The 24,671-nt window shown below is 42.6% G+C and overlaps 1 protein-coding gene and 1 pseudogene across 1 annotated transcript; both read right to left on the reverse strand.

The window, feature by feature from the left end:
• Positions 1-877: 877 nt before the first annotated feature.
• On the reverse strand, positions 878-17,461 carry LOC130029098 (mediator of RNA polymerase II transcription subunit 4-like; annotated as a pseudogene).
• Positions 17,462-18,446: 985 nt separating this feature from the next.
• LOC130029203 (olfactory receptor 6C4-like) lies at positions 18,447-19,379 on the reverse strand. Its single transcript, XM_056120115.1, has one exon. It carries the CDS (start codon positions 19,377-19,379, stop codon positions 18,447-18,449), a length of 933 nt encoding a protein of 310 aa, XP_055976090.1.
• Positions 19,380-24,671: the final 5,292 nt, after the last annotated feature.

The raw sequence follows: 24,671 nt of genomic DNA on the forward strand, positions 1-24,671 counted from the left end.
TGCTCACTTAATGAAAATGCTGACTTTTCTGTTTTTACCTGGGGGTGGCACTGAAATGACTTACCTCAGTAGTACAGGGATTAATGATATTTAAGGCTAAATCACATAACAGCTAGCAATTCTTTGATTTTTAAAATACAGGAGGACAAAAATCCTTATTTCACAACATTTTCAAAAGTTTCTGCATATTATAAACTATTTTATGCATATTTGTATTAGCCTCTTATTGTCTTTGAATTTTGGAGTGATAGCACAGTGGGTAGGGCATTTACCTTGCACGCGGCTGACAGGGGTTTGATTCCTCTGTCCCTCTCGGAGAGCCCGGCAAGCTACTCAGAGTATCCTGCCCACATGGCAGAGCCTAGCAAGCTCTCCATGGCTTATTCGATATGCCAAAAACAGTAACAAGTCTCACAATGGAGACATTACTCGTGCCCACTCGTGCAAATCGATGAACAACTACAATGGCTTCCTAATTTTTGTCTTTAAGCAATGGCTCCTTCTTAACTTTTTCTCTTTCTTCTGGAGAAATATAAAACTTTATCTACGGTTATTCTCTCCCTTAAACATACACTCTACAGTAGTCGTTTACCTGCTTTAGTTTCCAAATCAAAGAAAAGTTTTGGTCTTATAAGAAATATTTTTTTTGACTCTCAAGTATATTTTTGGCCTGATTCTTATTTATTTTCAGATTTATATATTTAACTTTATATAACATTTTTTCTCAGATATTTTCCTTCAAGTTAAACTTAATCTATTAAAATATATCTCATCATATTCCAATCTTGTGGTAAAATCTCTTTAAATTTCCAAACTGCTTGCTAGGAAGAAAGAAAGAAGTGTTTTTTTGTACCTATATTCCCCCATCCTACATTCTTTAAACTTCCTCGATGGGTGAGGCTTGGAATGCAAGTAGAACAGCAACACAGAACTAGGAAAGGGGTTACCAGATTATTGATCACAATAGTCTTTTACTGGGGGCCTCCCAAGTGGTGATCAGGAGACCCTGTGTGGTTGAGCCTACTGGACTGGAGGTTCAGTGGGAATGTTGTACCTGATAGAACTTGGGGGCCTCCAGAGAGACACTAGACAATACTCAGGGACCAGATAGCTTGGAGGGCTGGAGCAATAGCACAGCAGTAGGGCGTTTGCCTTGTGCGCAGCCGGCTCGGCTGAGCTGGGTTCGAGCCCGGCAAGCTACCGAGAGTATCTCGCCTGCACGGCAAAACCTGGCAAGCTACACATGATGTATTCAATATGCCAAAGACAATAACAACAAATCTCGTGATGGAGACATTACTGGGCCTGCTCGAGGAAATCGATGAACAACAGGAGGACAGTGCTACAGTACTATATAGCTGGGAATGAACCAGGGTCTGCATGGTCTGAGACTTAACTATCTTAACTACCCTGTCACAATATTTTTTTTAGAAAGGTGTTCATTTTAAGAAAGAAACTTGAAACGTCAAAAATCCTTTGGGCACTTTTATCTTGTTCTGAGCATCTTGGTATTTACCTTGGGCATAAGAAATTTACATATCATAAAGAAATGCCAGGTCATGAACTGGTTTGGAAAAACAGTGATCCAGCTTCATTGTTGCCCTCTAGAATGCTGTCATTATGAAGATGCATGGAATGAGGTTCATGTCATACATTGACCTGAGTATCTAGACTCTTGCACTTTTTGTTCACTAATTTTTGGTCTGTGGTGGACAACTTTATGTTATCAATGGAAAAATTTACATTCTATTAAATATACTTCTGTAATATCTTTACTTCAAAGTCCTTACAAATCCATTCATTGCATTTATATTATATTAATAGGGCACTGTGGCACTGTTTTATTGTTCATCAATTTGCTCGAGTGGGCCCAGTAATGTCTCCATCATGAGACTTGTTGTTACTGTGTTTGGCATATCAAATACATCACAGGTAGCTTGCCAGGCTTTGCCCTGTGACCGAGATATTCTCGGTAGCTTGCCGGGCTCTCTGAGAGGGGTGGAGAAATCGAACCCAGTTGGTCGGGTCAGCTGCCTCCAAGGCAAATTCCCTACCCACTGGGCTATCGCACATCTGGTAAAATTCTATTCAATGTATGATGGCATAAAAAAGTATACAAGCTTCTAACAATGAGCTTTTAACCAAAAGCTTCTAACAAAAGCTTTCATCAGACAATATATCAAGAATAAAGCACTTACAATCACTCCCAATAAAGATGAAGACAAGAAAATAGCCTTTGCTATCAACAATATTCTTCAGCGGGGAGAGGGGGGAGGGATAGTGCAAAGGGATGGAGCACATGTTTGGTACGTGGGAAGTCTCAAACTTCACATGCTCTGGGAACCACAAGTAGCACCAAAGTGACCCTGGCGGCCCAGGTATACAAAAGTAGCACCCCAACCGCTGGGCTCGAGTACAAAACTGCAAAGTCAAGTTTAGCAGGAAATGGCTCCTGAAAAGCCCAAATAAGGTTAGGGAGTGCCCCCACCCCAAATAGTAAAACAATGTATTGAACACCCTACCCTAGAGTAATAAAGAAAACATGGTAGAAATGCTTTCTTCTTCTAGTAAGTGAATGAATTGGCTTTCCTTGAATTATGACCAGGCTGGGAATCCTGTTGTCTTCAGTACACAATGGAGGAAAGGTACAAGGAAAAGAAACTCAAGCCCCAGCACACCATATGGTCCAGTATCAGGGACTATGGGGGAGCCGTGATGGAACTGCCCAGTCCAGGGCCCTCATGCGGTTCAGAGGAATATTCAGGGTGCCCTCATATGGGAAGCATGCTTGTAGACGCTGGTGGGTCGTCAGGCTTCCAGCTGGAGAAGGCGGGGAGACTGCACCTGCCCCATATCGAATCTCCGGCCAAGAGTGATGATTCTTTAGTGTAGGGCCAGGAGTAAGCTCTGAGAACTGCTGGGTTTCACCCCAAAATAAAACAAAATAAAACAAAAAAGGCTGTTGAAAGCGGTCACATTTTACTTTATACACTTCTCTATTGCTGAAATTTTCTAAAACAAACAACTCTTTTTGGGTTTGTTTTTCAGCAATCCCTGGCCATCCTCAGGGTTTACTCTTGGCTTTACACTCAAGGATCACTCCTGGCTAATTTGGAGACCATAGGGGTTGCTAAGATAGAACCTGGTTTGGTCATGTGCAAGGCAAACACCTTACCTGATATATTATCTCTCTAGCCTGACATACAGCTTACTTTGAAATAAGAAATATTTTATATAATCTTATGTTTTAGGAATAGCAAATAGGTGACAAAAATATTATAGAAGCAAAGAAATACTTACACTTTACTCTCAGGATAATGATGCGAGATTTTATTCACAGAATTCCGTGGGATGAATCGCAATTTAGAAGTCAGATGTGGAGGAAAGAAGGCATACAGTTTAACTTGCTTATTTTCCTGCTAGTCTCTATTGATTGACTTATTCAAAAAAGTTTCAAAATATATTCAGTAGGAAAATATTTCCTATTCTTTTATATATCAGCTTAGGTGTCACTTGGCACTCATTTTCACATCAATTTAAATGTACTCTGAGAAGCAAATAATTTTAAGTGTGGTTCATTTAAGTTGAACTTATTTATGATATGATAGTGGAGTGCACCCAGAACCTGTCTCCAAATTTTATTTCCTTTATTCTAACCTATCAGAGACTGTATATATATTTTCCTTCTGACTTTTATTACAGACTGAAGCATATTTTAAACATCCTATTCAGAGGAGACCTTATCATAATTATTTGAGGAAAAAGAAAAAAATCCCTGGGGTTCACATTCAGAGCATGTTAATAAGATCTATTTGTTGACGACTCTGGCACTAACATTTAATAGAGGATTTGGGAAGAAGTCCAAGGAGACACCAAGGAAACTAACAGAATAAATATAGTACAAATGTCTTAATGAAATGCAGCAAAACGGAGCTTGCACATTGATTAGTTCTTTAGATGCTCGACATAATGTGAAACAAACTATCATAAATGCCATTTAAGTACAATGCTAGATAATATACATTAATTACTGAAATTGCATTAACAACATATGTGCCTTTTATTTGAAATTTAATTTTAATATTTTTAATTAATTAAAAATGGAATCACTGTGAGATACACAGTTACAAAGCTTTCATGACCGGGTTTTAGCCACACAATGTTCCAACACCCATCCTTCCACCAGTGCATTTCCCACCACCAATGTCCCAAGCATCCCTCCCACTAGTCACTTCCCCCAGCCTGACTCTATGGCAGGCAATTTTCCTCTCTCTCTCTCTCTCTCTCTCTCTCTCTCTCTCTCTTTCCTTTTGGGCATTATGGTTTACAATACGGATACTGAGAGAACATCATGTTTGGTCTTTTACCAACTTTCAGCACACATCTCCCATCCAGAGCCATCCCTTCCAGCTATCCTTGTCATAGTGGTTCCTTCTCTATTCCATCTGCCCTCTCCCCCAGCACTTGAGGCAGGCTTCTAACTGTGGACCATTCATCCTGACCCCTGTTTCTAATGTCCTTGGGTTTTAGTCTCATACTATAAACATAAACACAATTCGATTGCTCACTGTATTCAGAACATGGCTGTATTAGAGTTCATATATTCATCATGAGATCAAAGGTTAACTACATTTTCTCAGAGATGATTGTTCCTGTGTCAAAGGAATACAGGAGTAGGAATTCTAAGTCTACGTTTTAATATTAATTCCCCCAAAGGGGAGAGAGAACAAAAGGGAATGTGCTGCCACAGAGGCAGGGTAGGATTGGGGGGATGGGGAGTGGAGGGATACTGGGATCAGTGGTGGTGAAGAATGGGCACTGGTGGAGGTATGGGTACTTGATCATTGTATAACTGAAACCCAAACACAAAAATTTGTAAGTCTACAACTGTACCTCATGGTGTTTCACTAATCAAGGTAAAGGTAAAGGCCCTCCCGCTGATCGTCGATTTGCTCGAGCGGGCCCAGTAACGTCTCCATTGGAGACTTTGCTGTTACTGTTTCTGGCATATCGAATACTCTCGGTAGCTTGCCGGGCTCTCCGAGAGGGGCGGAGGAATCGAACTCGGGTCGGCCATGTTGGCTGCGTGCAAGGCGAACGCCCTACCTGCTGTGCTATCGCTCCAGCCCTTCACTAATCAAAATTTAAAAAAAAAGAGAAAGTTCCAGCATATTTTGTTGACAATGTTAGAGTACTTCATTTGTGATCATACTATGTTTTTTATATCCCACAAATGAGTGCAGTCATTCTATGTTTGCCCCTTTCCTTCTTACTCATTTCACAGCATGATACTCTCCATGTGCATCCATTTATAGGTGAATTTCATGACTTCAGTTTTTCTAACAGCTATATAGTATTCCATTGTGTAGATGTACATAGTTTCTTAAACCAGTTGCCTGTTCTTAGCACTCGAGTTGTTTTCAGATTCTGGCTATTGTGAACAGTGCTGGAATGAACATACAAGTGCAGATGTCATTTATGCTGTGTGTTTTTGCATCCTGTGGGTATATTCCAGGAGTGGTATTGCTAGGAAGCTCAATGGGAAGCTCATATGGAAGCTCAATTTTTAGTTTTTTGAGAAATGCCCATATTGTTTTTCAAAAGGGCTTAACCACTTGGCATTCCCACCAAAAATGAATGAGAGTCCTTTTCTCCCCGCATCCATACCAGCACTAGTTTTCTTGTTCTTTTTGATGTGTTAGTTTCTGTGGTATGAGATGATATCTCATAGTTGTTTTGGTTTGCATTTCTCTGATGATTAGTGATGTAGAGCATTTGTTTCATGTGCCTTTTGGTCATTTGTATTTTTTTTTTTGAGGAAGTTTCTGTTCATGTCTTCTCCCCAATTTTTTTTCTTTTTTTATGTTTCTTTAATTAATTTATTTATTTTTAGTTTTTATTAGTGAGACATCATGAGGTACAGTTGTAGACTTACAAATTTTTGTGTTTGGGTTTCAATTATACAATGATCAAATACCCATCCCTCCACCAGTGCCCATTTCCCACCACCATGGATCCCAGTATCCCTCCCATCACCCATCCTCCCATCCCACCCTGCCTCTGTGGCAGGGCATTGTCTTTTGTTCTCTCTCTCTTATTGGTTGTTGTGGTTTGCAAAATTCTCCCCAATTTTTAATTGGGTTGGATGTTTCTTGTAAAGTTCTACCAGTGCCTTATATAGCTTGTATATTAACCCTTTATCTGATGTATATTAGATAAATAATCCCATTCCATGAGCTGTCTCTGTATTTTGGTCACTGTTTCTTTTGAGTTGCAGTGCATGACAAACCCTTTTAAAGAGCAGGATGAAGCCTTTAGGGCATTAGTGCTCTATTGATGTGTTGATTTTACTTGTGTGGTCAAGTAACAGGAACTATAGAACAGGGTTTAGCATTTTCTCTATTGCCTCTTCACCCACAGTATTCTGTGCTCTGATAACTGTTCTTTGAAGAAAGGTCAGAGGCCTCCTGCTCTTCCTCCATTTCCTCAACAAAACATGAAAATTACTCTTGCATTTTAAAAATAGTTTCATTTGTGGGGGCTGGAGAGATAGTATAGAGGGTAAGGTGCTTGCTTTACATTTTCAATATTTTGTCTTTAGACACTGTGATTTACATCGTATTTTCAATAACAGGGCTTGAGACTTACAACATTCCCATCTTCTTTCCCATCACCTTGCATCCCCATCACTCCTCCGCTGACCCTGTATTTCCTTCCATCTCCCATCCTGACTCTTTGAAAGATACGTTTAAACTTTAATTGTAGTGTGGATTCCATGCTTTCAGTAATTTTAGTACGAGTGGTTTAGATAAATACAAATACTTTCCCTCTCTACCACAGAGTGTAGAGTTCTAAGACCTTTGCCCCCATGTTACTCCCAAACTTGTCTTCTTGCTCCTCCCCTCTGTTTTTCTCCTTCCTTGGCATTTTTATTTCTGTAACCTAGAGTCAGGGTATTATTTTTCAGCTTTATTAAAAAATTCAGCTGATATTTATTATTTATTTATTTTAGGGTATATAAGATACATTTATTTGTTTTATTTAATTCTCTCAGAGAACCTGGCAATCTACCGAGAGTTCCCGCCCGCATGGCAGAGCCTGGCAAGCTACCCATGGCGTATGCAATATGCCCAAAATAGTAACAATAACGGGTCTCATTCCCTTGACCCTGAACGAACCCCTAATATGCCAGCGTTGGGAAAGACAAGTAAGGAGAGACTGCTAAAATCTCAGGGCTGGCAGAATCTGGAAAAAACCAAGTGCCTGAAAACAGATGACTGGTTAAAGAAACTTTGGTATGTCTACACAATGGAATACTATGCAGCTGTTAGAAATGATGAAGTCATGAAATTTGCATATAGGCGGATCAACATGGAAAGTATCATGTTAAGTGTAATGAGTCAGAAAGAGAGGGACAGATATAGAAAGATTGCACTCATTTGTGGAGTATAAAGTCCCAGAATGGGAGACTAACACCCAAGATCAGAAGAGATAAGTAGCAGAAGGATTACTCCACAACTTAGAAGACGGCCTTGCATGCTTGGCGAAAAGGCAGCTCAGATAGAGAAGGGACCACCAAGCAAAGGGTGCTAGGATGGCCCACTTGGGATGGGAGATGAGGAAAGTAAACTATAGACTAAACATGATGGACACTTAATACCTCTACTGCAAACCACTACACCCAAAAGGAGAGAGAGAACAAAAGGGAATGCCCTGCCACAGAGATGGGGTGGGGTAGACGGGACGGGGTGGGGGTGGTGAGAGCTCCTGACTCTGCTGGGACCATTGGTGGTGGAAAATGGGTACTGGTGGAGGAATAGGTACTTGACCATTGTATGACTGAAACACAAGCACGAAAGTTTGTAAGTCGTAAGCTGTACCTCACTGTGATTCACTAATAAAAATTAAAAGAAAAAACTTAGGGCAGGGATGAATAGAGACGATACTGGCCCCTGCTTGAGTAAATCGATGAACAATGGGATGACAGTTATACAGTGATATTTAATTAAAGAATCACGATTTACAAAATTAGTAATAATTGGGTTAGGCACACAGTATTTCATTATTATCTCCACCATCAGTGTCAAACTCCTATGCTCCTTCTTGCCACCTCCTCCACCTACCACCTTGACAAGCACATTTCAAAATTCTGTGATTGTGATTTAGAACTCATCTTTTCAGTGCCATTGAATCTGTACTTTGAATATAAGCCATATCACTCTCTCACCTCATTGGTATAGCTGAGGCCCATGACCCTTCTTGCTTTATTAGTTCTGTTTTTCTTTTTCTTACCTTCCCCCTTGATTACTTTTCTTCTATTTCCTTTTCCTCCCGATACTCTGAGGTCAAGACTGATATAGGGATCCCCCTTCACTACATTATATTTCCTTGTAGGATATCAATTCATTTGTCCTTTCTCCCTTGCCACAAGGAGCTTAGGTTTATCAGATTACACCCATCACAATGCTCCCGAGTCACTCCCATTCCTTAGTTTATCTGTAACCACTTCTCTATGCTCTCTTCCCCAACCAGTTAATCAGCTTTTTCCCCTAATCAGACTCTGTTAATTTGTGAGGTCAGATCCTTCTAGGACACTGAACTTGTATTGTAAGTTAATATTGCTTTTCTCCTCTCCTTATGTCTTATGAATAGTTTACTTTATTTTATTTTTTGTTTTTTGGGTCACACCTGGCGATGTACAGGGGTTACTCCTGGCTCTGTACTCAGGAATTACCCCTGGCTGTGCTCAGGGGACCATATGGGATGCTGGGAATCGAACTCGGGTTGGCCGCGTGCAAGGCAAACAACCTACCTGCTGTGCTATTGCTCCAGCCCCCTGAATGGTTTACTTTAAAGCAATGTCCTTTTAGTACAGATACAGGAAGACAGTATTATGCTTTATAATTTAGGATTTAATTGGCTTTGAATATTGTTCACTCCTGGGCATCTGCTTTCTTGACTTAAGCTTTAGTTGCCCTTAGTTCCTAGTACTCCAAAAGAGGGTCTCGATGAGGGACTAAATGGAACCAGGGCAAGCTCTGAGCTACCCTGGTATCGAAATGGGCCTGGTCAAAGTGCCATGATACTCAACTAAAAATTGAGAGCTTGGTCATGGACGAATGTTGTCATGATCCAAAAAGTTACAACGAGACTAGGATCCTGCTAGGGATAGGAAAGACTAATCTGGCTTGAGCACTGTAGTCTGAGATTGAGATGGCCCTAAGGAGAGCAATTCTATAAGATTGATGTATTTCTTACAGTGTCCATATAAAATGATTAATATTAAGAGAACTTATATGTTTGTTGGACAAGGAGAGGAGAAACACACCCATGGGATTTCGTTGTTGGGTGGGTCGACCTGCTAAATGAGAATCTGTCCTAGAAGCGGCTTTCCCTGAGGGAAAGAACTTTACCCCTATTGATTGTGACCACACCTATGTGCTAGCCCCAACCCCTCCTGGTTTTGGGGTTTAACTAGGCAGTAAGAGTGGGCTGAGGGAGCCAGATCCAGCTTCCAGAGCCAGAAGGAGGATGAAGGGGAATCGAGAAGGAGAATGAAGTAGCATGGGGGAGGAAGAGGCAGGAGGAGAATCAGAGGAGAATGGAGATGGGAATGGAATGAACTGCAACTGACACCAACCAGCCTAGCCCTCGTTTCCTTCCTTCGCCTGCCCATCACTGTCAGCTTCCCCGGGGTGGGGGAAACCGCATGAGACTACCAAACACGAACGATGGAAGACCGCTGTTGTCTTTTTGAGTTTACACATTTCCTCACCCAATTATTCTAAATATCACTGATAAGTTAGGTCATCTTATGTTCTTCTTCTGGTTTACTTCATTCAGCACGGTATCTTCCAGTTCCAAACTAGGATGCAGCAAATTGCATTTCATCTTTCCTTGTAGCATCATTTTTTTTTATTAGTGAGACACCATGAGGTACAGTTGTAGACTCACAAATTTTGTGCTTGGGTTTCAATTATACAATGATCAATATCCATTTCTCCACCAATGCCCATTTCCCACCACCACGTATCCCAATATCCCTCCCACCCCCCATCCCGCCATCCCACCCTGCCTCTGTGGCAGGGCATTCCCCTCTGTTCTCTCTCTCTCCTTTTGGGTGTTGTGGTTTGCAAAAGAGGCATTGAGTGGCAATCATGTTTGGTCTATAGTCTACTTTCAGCATGCTTCTCCCATCTTGGGAGGATCCTCCCAACATCCTTTATTTAGTGCTTCCTTCTCTATTTGAGCTCCCTTTTCCCCTAGCATGTGTGGTTGGCCTCCAAGCCATGGAGCAAAATTCCTGGTACTAATCTTGGCCACTCTTGGGTGTTAGTCTCCCATTTTGTTACTTTATCTTCCCCAGGTGAATGCAATCTTTCTATATCTAACCCACTTTTTCTGACTCATTTTGCTTAACATGATACTTTCCATGTAGTACCACTTGTATGTAAACTTCATGACTTCATCTTTTCTAACAGCTACATAGTACTCCATTGTGTAGATGTACCAAAGTTTCTTTAACCAGTCATCTGTTCTTGGGCACTCAGGTTTTTTCCAGATTCTGGCTATTGTAAAGAGTGCTGCAATGAACAAACAAGTGCAGAAGTCACTTCGACTATACTTTTTTACCTCTCTGGGATATATTCCCAGGAGTGCATCCTATTCTTTTTTAAATTAAAAATTTTTTATAAGGTTGTTCACATTACATTCAATATTTCAACACCAACCTCACCACATTACACCTTCCCACCACCATTATTTCTAATTTTTTCACCACCGTTCAAGTCTGCCTATTAGAGGTAGATACTAGATATTTATTTTCTAACACATATTATGAATATCATGAGAGGTTGTGCAGCTCTTGGAATTCTAAAATTGTAAATGAGGGGCTGGAGCAATAGCACGGGGGTAGAGTGTTTGCCTTGCACGCGGCCAACCGGGTTCAATTCCCAGCATCCCATATGGTACCCTGAGTACTGCCAGGGTAATTCCTGAGTGCATGAGCCAGGCATAACCCCTGAGCATCGCCGGGTTTGACCCCAAAAACAAAAAAAACAAAAAACAAAAAAATTGTAAATGATTGGGGTCTGGAGACATCTCTTTAGGGATTTCCATTTTGAAATTCATTTATGAGTCTCTGGATCAATGCCAGTGAAGTGATTAAATATGGCCCAGAGGCAGTTTGTGGGGGCATGACAGCCAGGAACCCAAGGGGGTGGGGAGACTGGAAGGGACCAACCATTTCTGCTGCCATCATGTGGCCTGGAGTTTTCAGTCCCTGGTCTTGAGTACCTGAGTTTTTCTTCTGGAAGTCTGTGGCCACTGGGGGTTCATCTGGAGTGGGGGAGAGAAGACACTCACTCCAACTGAGGTGTCCTGGTGAAATCAGCCTGGCGCAAGTTATGAAACATCTCTGGGCGAGCTGCTCAGTTTTGAGATTCATTTGTGAGTCTTTAAATACTATTTTTTTTTAAATTTATTTATTGAATCACTGTGGGAAAGGTTACAAAGCTTTCAGGTTTATGTCTCAGTCATGCAAATATCAAACACATTTCCCTTTACCAATACTTATTTTTTACCATGAAGAACCCCAATAAAACCCCACCCCCCACCCCTCCCCGTCCCTGTGAAGCAGATGAATTCTAGTTAACACTCTATCTGCTTTGATTAGATTCATTGTTTCAATAAAAGATTCACCACTATTATTTAGAGTTTAACCCCCCCCCCCCCAAATCAGACATGCTGAAAAAGCATTGTGAAGTGATTTGCTTTCTACGGCTGGGTTCAAGAATTAAATGTTGGTTTTGGATTTCTGCTCTTTTACCTATTGACCCTGGAAGTATTTCTACTGAAAGTCAGATAGTTAAGAAATTGGTTTCTGTGTTCTGGAGTCCTGGCCGTGCTGGAGAGCCGCTCGCGGGGGGCAACCGGTGGCCTCGGTAGGGCGTGAAGGGCGGACCGAAACGCCCCCCTTCCCATGAGGTTTTAGTCGCCCCCACACTCCCGGCTCATACCTGCTGTCCACAAGGCTCCCATGTGGCCGCCATCTTTCTTTCCAAAGAGGAGAGGGCGAATGGGGCAACACCCTTTCCCCTCTGGGCAGAAATGATTGCCTGGATCAATGCAGAGTCCGTTCACTTTTCTGCTCCAAGCTGCTGGGTTCTGCATTAAGTCCTTGTGCTTCTGGGGCCGTGGCTGTGCTGGAGAGCCGCTCGTGGGGGGCAACTGGTGACCTCGGTAGGGCGTGAAGGACGGACCAGAACGCCCCCCTTCCCATGAGGTTTTAGTCGCCCCCACACCCCCGGCTCATACCTGCTGTCCACAAGGCTCCCATGTGGCCGCCATCTTTCTTTCCAGAGGGAGGAGGGCGGAAGGGAGCAACACCCTTTCCCCTCTGGGCAGAAATGATTGCCTGGATCAACGCATAGTCCTTTCACTTTTCTGCTCCAAGCTGCTGGGTTCTGCATTAGGTCATTGTGCTTCTGGGGCTGTGGCCGTGCTGGAGAGCCGCTCGTGGGGGCAACTGGTGGCCTCGGTAGGGCGTGAAGGGCGGACCGAAACGCCCCCCTTCCCATGAGGTTTTAGTCGCCCCCACACTCCCGGCTCATACCTGCTGTCCACAAGGCTCCCATGTGGCCGCCATCTTTCTTTCCAGAGAGGAGAGGGCGAATGCGGCAACACCCTTTCCCCTCTGGGCAGAAATGATTGCCTGGATCAATGCAGAGTCCGTTCACTTTTCTGCTCCAAGCTGCTGGGTTCTGCATTAAGTCCTTGTGCTTCTGGGGCCGTGGCTGTGCTGGAGAGCCGCTCGTGGGGGGCAACTGGTGACCTCGGTAGGGCGTGAAGGACGGACCAGAACGCCCCCCTTCCCATGAGGTTTTAGTCGCCCCCACACCCCCGGCTCATACCTGCTGTCCACAAGGCCCCCATGTGGCCGCCATCTTTCTTTCCAGAGGGAGGAGGGCGGAAGGGAGCAACACCCTTTCCCCTCTGGGCAGAAATGATTGCCTGGATTAACGCATAGTCCTTTCACTTTTCTGCTCCAAGCTGCTGGGTTCTGCATTAAGCCCTTGTGCTTCTGGGGCTGTGGCCGTGCTGGAGAGCCGTTCGTGGGGGGCAACTGGTGACCTCGGTAGGGCGTGAAGGACGGACCGGAACGCCCCCCTTCCCATGAGGCTTTAGTCGCCCCCACACTCCCGGCTCATACCTGCTGTCCACAAGGCTCCCATGTGGCCGCCATCTTTCTTTCCAGAGAGGAGAGGGCGAATGGGGCAACACCCTTTCCCCTCTGGGCAGAAATGATTGCCTGGATCAATGCAGAGTCCGTTCACTTTTCTGCTCCAAGCTGCTGGGTTCTGCATTAAGTCCTTGTGCTTCTGGGGCCGTGGCCGTGCTGGAGAGCCGCTCGCGGGGGGCAACTGGTGACCTCGGTAGGGCGTGAAGGACGGACCAGAACGCCCCTCTTCCCATGAGGTTTTAGTCGCCCCCACACCCCCGGCTCATACCTGCTGTCCACAAGGCTCCCATGCGGCCGCCATCCTTCTTTCCAGAGAAGAGAGGGCGAATGGGGCAACACCCTTTTCCCCTCTGGGCAGAAATGATGGCCTGGGTTAACGCATCGTCCGTTCACTTTTCTGCTCTAAGCTGCTGGTTTCTGCATTAAGTCCTTGTGTTTCTGGGGCTGTGGCCATGCTCCAAACTTAACTCTGATTTTCAGGGAGAAAGATTGGGTGGTTTACTTCTCATTGATCACTTTGTATATAGAGAGATGTCGCGCGGCCGCGTAAGCGGCCGCGCGGTTTTGAGAAAAAGTCCTCGTTCCCGCATACTCGAGCTGTGTTTGTAGAGGCTTCTGGTCACTGTTTTGAGAAAAAGTCCTCGTTCCCGCATACTCGAGCTGTGTTTGTAGAGGCGGGATGCGGCGCCTACTCCATCTGGAACTTCCCGGTGCTCTCGGCTCTTTTTGGAACCTGTTTTTTCTTTTTTCTTTTCCTCTGGGATCCCGCACCCTCCATGTGTTCCTTCTCTTATTCTGAACGTTTCAAAGATGGCCTAAATACTATTTTCTATTACCTTGCTCAGGCTTTCTACTTCTTCCTTGTTCAGTTTTGGGAGCCTACATGATATTTTTTGTTTGTTGGTTGGTTTTTGGGTCACACTGGTGCTCAGGACTAACTCCTGGCTCTGTGCTAGGGATCACTCCTGGCAGGGCTCAAGGGACAGTGAGGTCAGCTGTATGCAAGAGAAGCACTCTACCAACTCTATTATTGCTCGGCCCCAGAGAGTATATGATTCTGTTCATTTCTTCTAGGTTCTCCCGTTTAACAGCATGCAGTTTTTCATAACCTTGTATAATATTTTGGATTTCCATGGTGTCCCTTGTGATATCTCTGATCAATTTTATTTGGACATTTCTCTCTTTTTCTTCATGATTCTAGCTAAATGTTTGTCTACCTTGTTTGTTCTTTGAAAGAACCAGTTCCTACTTTCATTGATTCTTTGTATGTGACTTCTTGCTTTGAGAGCTATGGAGCTGGAATGATTTGGTGGCCTGGCACCTTGGTGAAGTTCTATTGTGGATCTGGGCTGTTTCAATGTTGGAAGGTGTCAGGTGTGAGCTGCTGGGCCTCCAGGCAGATGGAGGAATCTCCCAGCCCCATTCTGAGAAGGCCTCAGAGTTCTCAGCCAAGACTGTTCACCTGGGATGGTTCAACTAATCTTTTCTAGATTAGTTGTGGAGCTGGGCCATTTCTATGCTAAAAGATATTAGATATGGGTGGGTGTTTCTGGGCTTTCTCCTGGTGGGTATTAGGTGGAGAGAATATACCTGCCACCATTCTAAGAGGAGGCTCTAGAGTCCCAGCATTATATGTTTAAGAGGCTATTTTCACTGTCACTGACCTCCTGTTGTTCACCGATATGCTCAAGCAGGCCCAGAAACATTGTGAGGCTTATTACTGTGGTTTGCATATTCAATATGTCACGGGGAGTTTGCCAGGCTTTTCCGTGCGTGCAAAATACTCTTGGTAACTTGCCGGGCTCTCTGAGCGGGCAGAGAAATAGAACTCGGGTCGGCCATGTCGGCAACGTGCAAGGCAAACGCCCTACCCGCTGTGCTATCACTCCAATCAATCCAGAGGGCATTTTGAGGAACATTATATTTCAAGTGGCATATTTGAATCAGTTGTATTTGATGTGATTTTTACCATGTTTGTAATTATGTTCACTATTATTTATTTACTTTTTTACTGTTTTATTTCATTCCATTCATACTCGTTATTTGATTTTTTGGGAAAATTCTCTGTAAATTTATTTATTGCGATTTTATTACATGTCTGTCACTGTCACTGTCCTCCCATTGTTCATCGATTTGCTTGAGCGGGCCCAGTAAAATATTCACTGTGACAATTATTACTGTGTTTGGCATATCGTATACGTCACGGGTGGCTTGCCAGGCTTTGCCATGTGGCCGAGATACTCTCTGTAACTTGCTGGGCTCTCCGAGAGGGGCGGAGGAATCAAACTCTGGTTGGTCATATTGGCCGCTTGCAAGGCAAACGCCCTACCACTGTGCTATTGCTCCAGTCCTATTACATGTCTACAATTTTTAATTAGTTCTGTAAATTTTGCCATGTACTTGCTTAACTCTTCCCAGTTCACTTAGAATCAAGACTTTACCACTTTAAATAGAATGTGGACTGCATATCATCATGTATATTTTTTCAGTCTTTCCATTTTTTAAAATATTAATTCACCATGAGGTACAGTAACAAAACTTTCATGTTTGAGCTTCAATCATACGGTCGTCAAACACCCATCCCTTCACCAGTGCGTGTTTTCCACCACCAAAATCTTCTGTATCCCCCCACCCCCATTCCACACCTCTGCTTGCCTGTGTGTCAGACAGTTTGCAAAGTACTCTGTTTTTTAATGTAGGAGTACTGCCATTTATTCAGCCACTGATTAGCTGATTGAATTGGGCATGAACTCCACCTTACTTTTTTCCCCACAGTTTCATTTATTTTTCATCTTATGATTTATTTATTGAATCACTGTGGGAAAAGTTACTAAGCTTTCAGATTTAAGTCTCGGTCATACAATGATCAAACACCTTTCCCTTCACCAGTACTCACATCTCACCACCAAGAACCCCAATATACTCCCCTCCCACCCCACCCAATGCCTGTGAGGTAGATGATTTCTACTTAACTCTTCCCTACATTGATTACATTCATCATTTCGACAAAAGATGTATCATTATTGTTTAGAATTTACCCCCAAACTATCAGAATTGCTGAAAAGGCATTGTGAAATACTTTGTTTTCTATAGCTGGTTATGAGAATCATATAATGTTGCATGGCTGCTATTGTGGCCACGCAATTTTGGATTTCTGCAAAGAACCAGATAATTTAGAGATTTGTTTCTGTGCATCTGGTGTTATGGCTGTGCCAGAGAGCCTCTCGTGAGGACCTCGGTAGGGCATAAAGGACGAGCCGGTACTGCCCCCCTTCCCATGAGACTGCAGTTGCCCCATCACCGCCAGCTCATACCTGTCTTTCCTATAAGCTCTGAGGCGGTGGCCACCTTGCTGCTGGGGGGGTGGGGGATGGAGAAAAGGAGGAAGGGAGCAACACCCTTTCCCTCCCGGGGAGGCATGACGCCATAGTTAAATGCATGGTCCATTCACTTTTCTGCCTCAAGCTGCCGGGCTCTGGATTAAGTTCGTTTGCCTCTGGAGCCATGGCCGTGTATGCGGTCCAGACACATTTCTGCCAAAAGCCGCTGGGTTTCAATATTTGTTTCTGAGTCTCTGGGATCATGGCCATTAATGTGATTTGGTGGCACCACAGGAATTGACAGATCATTTGATTGCCATGTCTACTGTGGAGCAAGGACTTCTGGCAATCTGCCCACTAGAAGTGTGTCTCTCCTGGAAGGTGACCATTCACACAGCTAGTAGAAGGATTGTTCATTTGCCCACTCCTCAACTCTATGTCAGCTGGATGTGGTCTCCTTGGGTCACTGGAACCCACATCAGTTGGCCACACAGAGCATTACTGAGCATAATGTGCATAATTAGTTCTTTCTTTAGAGAAAATGGTTCCATTTCTTGTTTTTTTTTCTATTGATTAGAATGTTTTTCTTTTTGACTTGGCAAACAGCTGTTGCCTGTATTTGTCTGCTTCCTTTTAGCTGTTTTTTTTTTTAAAGCTACTTTTGTAGATGCTGAATATCATTGTCTTTCATCTGTACTTCTTTTTCTAAAACTTGCATTATATGATGGATTTCCCCTTGATTAAGTGACAATTTCACCAGTTCTTGAAATTTCCCATGGATGTGAATTAACAATTCTGGTACTTGGATTTTCTCTCCAGATTATAACAACTTTTGGTTTCTTGAAATTGCCATGATTTCAACAAGTTTCCTCAGTGAAAACTTCAGATTTTCCAGTGCAGACAGTGCAGACTTCTTCTCCTCCTTGCTTCGTCCTCCTCCTCCTCCTCCTCTTTCTTTTCCTCCTACACACTTTTCCACATACACACTCAATTTTCCTTTTAGGCACTGTGGTTTACAATACTGTTACTGAATGATGTCATGCATCTTCCTTTCAACAGTCGGTTTTGGAAATGATCACTGGGCAGACAGCAACCGTTCTTGCATGCTGTTCTTGCCAGTAATTTCCCAGCCACCGGCCTGAGGCTCCTCCTTTTCCACTGCAACACTCAGCCATACGCACCACAAAATTGTCTTTAGCCTGAGAATAGGTGGTTCTTATTGCAAGAGTGAAGCTTCTTGAAAGATGTGGTTATTAGTCCCTTTTGGAAAGAATCTAGTTTGTGAAAAAATGGATGGCTTGTCAAAATACTTTGATGACATTAAGAGCCTTATTTGTAAAACTGTGCACTTCTAATAAGTCTAGAACTCTCAGTTTTGTGACATTACCAGTGATTTTATGTAAGAATTTCTTTTAGTTAGATGAATCTAAGTAGCAATAATTTTTCCTCAGAAAATTCTCTATCAAGGAGTTATATTTTATATATATCTTTATTTACTTTTCCATGTTAAAAATTGGAACAGAGAAATTAAAAACTGATTTAAAAATGCTATCATAAATGTGTTTTAAAGTAAAATAACATTTTATTAAAAGTATATTTTCAAAAACCAGTTAGAAGTATGGCGTCATTTTACAGTTTTTGCAATTTTTAAAAGTTCTGGGTCAAAAGTCAACTTACTTGGTATTTGATATTTTTAAAGAAATATTTGCTATTTTAAAAAGATTTTACCATCTCAGTAAGACTGATATGTAATGTTGACAACATTTTTATGACATGCTCACACGAACCATTGATTTATCAAGAATACAGAAAAACTCTTCCTGAGTTTTCATGGGGAACACTTTATGACTATTGTTCAGATTTTCCTTTCAGTCTGACCTTTTTGCTCATTGACGATTAATAACCTTTCTGGTCAAATCCTTCCATGCTTGCTTTACTTGCTTATTCCTTAGAGTATAAATGAATGGGTTTAGTAATGGGGCAATGGAGTTATTGAGCACAGCTACTCCCTTATTGAAGGCGACACCTTCTTTGGCTGAAGGTTTTACATACATGAAGATGCAACTCCCATAAGAGAGGGAGATGACAACCATGTGAGAAGAACAGGTGGAAAATGCCTTTTTCCTTTGCTGGGTAGAAGGAATCTTCAGGATGGTCCAGATGATGTTTGTGTAGGAGATAATCACTAGCACTAAGGTGAAATCCAAGGTCACAACTGCCAAGAAAAAGTCAATGATCTCTAGGAGTCTTGTGTCAGAACAAGATATTTCAAAGAGGGGCCCATAGTCACAATAATAATGGTTCAGTATGTTGGAGGCACAAAAATTCAGTTGACTGGTGAGGATGATAGGGGACAGAATGATCAGGAACCCACTGATCCAAGAGCAGAGAACCAGCTGGATGCAGACTCTGCTGCTCATGATGGTTGTGTAGTGTAGGGGTTTGCAAATGGCCACATAGCGGTCATAGGACATGGCAGCCAGAAGGTAAAATTCTGTGGCCCCAAAGAATATGGCGAAGAAATACTGAGTGAGGCAACCGGCAAAGCTGATGCTCTTGTTTCCAGTTGACATGCTGAACAGCAGTCTAGGATTAAACGTAGATGTAAAGGAAATTTCTAAGAAGGAGAAGTTCCGGAGGAAGAAGTACATGGGAGTCTGGAGGTGGGAGTCCACTAGTGTGAGGATGATGATGATTAGGTTGCCTATGATGCTGCATATATAGGTGAATAAGAAAAACACAAAGAGTACAGGTAGAATCTGTGGGTTATCTGTTAGTCCCAGAAGAATGAATTCTTTTAGGGAGGTTTGATTTCTCATTGCTAATCTTTGTTGCCTGTGAAAGCAAATGAAGAAGTACATCGTGAAATCCACAGACAAGATCCAGAGGTTTGGGGGCATAGGAGCTTTTGTTTCTATGGAGTTGGGGCAGGATATTTTTTGTAAAGAGATGTGTGTGTATTCACTCATCTGGTTCTTTAGTTTTCTCACTTAATGAAAATGCTGGTTTCTCTGTTTTTACTGGGGGTGGCACTGAAATGACTTATCTCAGTAGTACAGGGATTAATGATATTTAAGGCTAAATCACATAACAGCTAGCAATTCTTTTGATTTTTAAAATATAGGAGGACAAAACTCCTTATTTCACAACATTTTCAAAAGTGTCTGCATATTATAAACTATTTTATGCATATTTGTATTAGCCTCTTATTGTCTTTGAATTTTGGAGTGATAGCACAGTGGGTAGGGCATTTGCCTTGCATGCGGCTGACAGGGGTTTGATTCCTCTGTCCCTCTCGGAGAGCCCGGCAAGCTACTCAGAGTATCCTGCCCACATGGCAGAGCCTAGCAAGCTCCCCATGGCTTATTCGATATGCCAAAAACAGTAACAACAAGTCTCATAATGGAGACATTACTCATGCCCACTCGAGCAAATCGATGAACAACGGGAGGACAGTACTACAATGGCTTCCTAATTTTTGTCTTTAAGCAATGGCTCCTTCTTAACTTTTCCTCTTTCTTCTGGAGAAATATAAAACTTTATCTACGGTTATTCTCTCCCTTAAACATACACTCTACAGTAGTCATTTACCTGCTTTAGTTTCCAAATCAAAGAAAAGTTTTGGTCTTATATGAAATATTTTTTTGACTCTCAAGTATATTTTTGGCCTGATTCTTATTTATTTTCAGATTTATATTTTTAACTTTATATAACATTTTATCTCAGATATTTTCCTTCAAGTTAAATTTAATCTATTAAAATATATCTCATCATATTCCAATCTTGTAATGAAATCTCTTTAAATTTCCAAACTGCTTGCTAGGAAGAAAGAAAGAAGTGTTTTTTTTACCTATATTTCCCCATCCTACATTCTTTAAACTTCCTCAATGGGTGAGGCTTGGAATGCAAGTAGAACAGCAACACAGAACTAGGAAAGGGGTTACCAGATTATTGATCACAATAGTCTTTTACTGGGGGCCTCCCAAGTGGTGATCAGGAGACCCTGTGTGGTTGAGCCTACTGGACTGGAGGTTCAGTGGGAATGTTGTACCTGATGGAACTTGGGGGCCTCCAGAGAGACACTAGGCAATACTCAGGGACCAGATAGCTTGGAGGGCTGGAGCGATAGCACAGGGGTAGGGCATTTGCCTTGTGCGCAGCCGGCCCGGCCGAGCTGGGTTCGAGCCCGGCAAGCTACCAAGAGTATCTCGCCTGCACGGCAAAACCTGGCAAGCTACACATGATGTATTCAATATGCCAAAGACAATAACAACAAGTCTCGTGATGGAGACATTACTGGGCCTGCTCGAGCAAATCAATGAACAGGAGGACAGTGCTACAGTACTATATAGCTGGGAATGAACCAGGGTCTGCATGGTCTGAGACTTAACTATCTTAACTACCCAGTCACAATATTTTTTTTAGAATGGTGTTCATTTTAAGAAAGAAACTTGAAACGTCAAAAATCCTTTGGGCACTTTTATCTTGTTCTGAGCATCTTGGTATTTACCTTGGGCATAAGAAATCTGCATATCATAAAGAAATGCCAGGCCATGAACTGGTTTGGAAAAACAGTGATCCAGCTTCATTGTTGCCCTCTAGAATGCTGTCATCATGAAGATGCATGGAATGAGGTTCATGTCATACATTGACCTGACTATATCTATACTCTTGCACTTTTTGTTCACTAATTTTTGGTCTGTGGTGGACAACTTTATGTTATCAATTAAAAATTTACATTCTATTAAATATACTTCTGTAATATCTTTACTTCAAAGTCCTTACAAATCCATTCATTGCAGCAATATTATATTAGTAGGGCACTGTGGCTCTGTCCTCCTGTTGTTCATCGATTTGCTCGAGTGGGCCCAGTAATGTCTCCATCATGAGACTTGTTGTTACTGTGTTTGGCATATCAAATACATCACGGGTAGCTTGCCAGGCTTTGCCGTGTGGGCGAGATATTCTTGGTAACTTGCTGGCCTGTCTGAGAGTGGCGGAGAAATCGAACTTCAGTTGGTCGGGTCAGCTCCCTGCAAGGCAAATTCCCTACCCGCTGTGCTATCACACATCTGGCAAAATTCTATTCAATGTATGATGGCAAAGAAAACTATACAGGCTTCTAACAAAGAGCTTCTAACCAAAAGCTTCTAACAAAAGCTTTCATCAGACAATATATCAAGAATAAAGCACTTACAATCACTCCCAATAAAGATGAAGACAAGAAAATAGCCTTTGCTATCAACAATATTCTTCAGCGGGGGGAGGGGGGAGGGATAGTTAGTGCAAAGGGCTGGAGCACATGTTCGGTACGTGTGAAGTCTCAAACTTCACATGCTCTGGGGACCACAAGCAGCACCAAAGTGACCCTGGTGGCCCAGGTATACAAAAGTAGCACCCCAACCGCTGGGCTCAAGTACAAAACTGCAAAGTCAAGTTTAGCAGGAAATGGCTCCTGAAAAGCCCAAATAAGGTTAGGGAGTGCCCCCACCCCAAATAGTACAACAATGTACTGAACATCCTACCTTAAAGCAATAAAGAAAACATGGTAGAAATGCTTTCTTCTTCTAGTAAGTGAATGAATTGGCTTTCCTTGAATTATGACCAGGCTGGGAATCCTGTTGTCTTCAGTACACAATGGGGGAAAGGTACAAGGAACCTGCTGGAAGGCAGGCTGACCCAGAGACCACAAACACTCCATAGATCAAGAGCTGGATGAGCCCAGCTGCATTTAATCTAACACTTTCACTAACTTCTCCCATTCAGCAGATATCACTATCACTGTCCTGTCACTGCCCTTCCATTGTTCATTGATTTGCTCGAGCAGGCCCAGTAACGTCTCCATTGTAAGACTTCTTGTTACTGTGTTTGGCATATTGAATACATCACTGGTAGCTTACCAGGCTTTGCCGTGCAGGCGAGATACTCTCAGTAGCTTGCCGGGCTATCTGAGAGGGGCGAAGGAATTGAACCTGGGTCAGTTGGGTCGGCCGTATGCAAGGCAAACACCAAGATGTAAATAGGTGAATAAGATAAATGTGAGTATGAAGTACTAATCACTAAAGTAAGTAATTACAAGAGGCTGTGAAAAATGGAACACAAACTGATCATTTCAGATGTCATCCACCTAGAAAGAGCAAAACAGTAAACCAGTAATTGTTCAGCAGGATGATCTGAAATAAATAAAAACATAAAGCTAAGGGCCCGAGAGACAATACAGCACCAGTAAGGTGCTTGTCTTGTATGTGGCTGTCCCAGATTTGAATCCTGAACACAGATCCAGGAGTAAGTCTTGAGCACAGCTGGATGTGATCCCCATCCCACCAAAATGTACTCAATACTATATCGCTCCTTAATCTGAGAAAGAAAAACAAAAAAGTTATACCCTTCTTCACAATAGCAAGAACAAACTAAAGGGGAAAATGTTCAAGAGGCTGCAAATCCGACCTGAAGTTTTTTTTTTTTTCAAAAGTCTCATTAGAGCTTTAGAAAAAGAAGTATGAATCTAAACAAATAAATGAGAAAATTTTAAGACATAAATTCTTGTCAATGCAAAATTTCCCACAAGATTGAGGAGATGTGATATGTGAAGAGATCATGACTAAAAATTTCTGGCACATGCAGATGTCAACAAGTTGCCAAACCACCAAGCCACTCCAGGTAGATTGATCTCTAGCCTGAAAACTCTATGGTATTTTTGGAATGGGGGTGGCAGGATTCCCCTCCCTCCAGATAAGCCCAGTCATTTTAACACCCTATCTCCTCCACCATAATAACAGGCCCAACTCCACAGATCCTGAATCCTGTGGCCAAATACTCAGCTCCACATTGAGTTGCTGAGTGTGTAGAAGCCCATCACATTCAGTGAGTGAAAACAATAAAGCAATAACACGGAAAGCAAACCAGGTCAGTAGCAGATCCTTAGACAATGATTTTAGGAGTACCATGGTGAGATTTGACATTCATCATAAACCGACTTTTATTGCTCTGATTTCTGATAATTCCATTTGCCATTTTGTCCTAACAAGCAATATGAAGCACATATTTTTATGTGCCTGCTCTAAGGCGGCAAGTTTGAGGGTGGGGGGAACTAGGGACACTTGTGGACGGAAGGTCATTCTGGTGGCGGAATGGGTGTTGCCTGGAACAGCTGTATTCTGAACAACTTTTTAAATCACAGTGTTATAATAACATGAAAAAACGCAAGAAAGGAAGAAAAAATTCTGGCACACCTAAAATAAAAAATAATAATGCAAAAAAATTTGAACTCAACCTGGAAAGGTTATTATGTAACAATGTATTTTGGGAGTGCATTATGTGATCCCATTTGGGCAATCGCTTTACATCAATAATAAATATACCTCACATACGTGAGATAAAAAATTAAATCTATATTTTCATGTCCATGAACACATGAAGCTGGAAATTTAAATTAACAGTAATACCGCTGTGTAGTTTGTTGAGTAAGCAAAGACTGTTAGGACAGCTGGGGCAGGAAGAGAGTACAGCAGGCAGGCTGTTTGTCTTGCACGTGGCTGACCCGGGTTCAATCCCCAGCACACCATATGGTCCAGGATCAGGGGCTGATGGGGAGCCGTGAAGGAACTGCCCAGTCCAGCGCCCTCATGCGGTTCAGAGGAATATTCAGGGTGCCCTCATACGGGAAGCATGCTTGTAGACGCTGGTGGGTCTCCAGGCTTCCAGCTGGAGAAGGCGGGGAGACTGCACCTGCCCCATCTCGGATCTCCGGCCAAGAGTGATGATTCTTTAGTGTAGGGCCAGGAGTAAGCTCTGAGAACTGCTGGGTTTCACCCCAAAACTAAAGAAAATAAAACAAAAAAGGCTGTTGAAAGCTGTCACATTTTACTTTATACACTTCTCTATTGTTGAAATTTTCTAAAACAAACAACTCTTTTTGGGTTTGTTTTTCAGCAATCCCTGGCCATCCTCAGGGCTTACTCTTGGCTTTACACTCAGGGATCACTCCTGGCTAATTTGGAGACCATAGGGGTTGCTAAGATAGAACCTGGTTTGGTCATGTGCAAGGCAAACACCTTACCTGATATATTATCTCTCCAGCCTGACATACAGCTTACTTTGAAATAAGAAAT

The sequence above is a fragment of the Sorex fumeus genome, unplaced genomic scaffold (assembly GCF_029834395.1).
Source record: "Sorex fumeus unplaced genomic scaffold, SorFum_2.1 ptg000042l, whole genome shotgun sequence".
In the NCBI taxonomy this organism is placed as follows: domain Eukaryota; kingdom Metazoa; phylum Chordata; class Mammalia; order Eulipotyphla; family Soricidae; genus Sorex; species Sorex fumeus.

Coding starts and splice junctions, on each gene's coding strand:
- LOC130029203 (XM_056120115.1), bottom strand. CDS start 19,379: ATGAGAAATCAAACCTCCCTAAAAGAATTCATTCTTCTGGGACTAACA.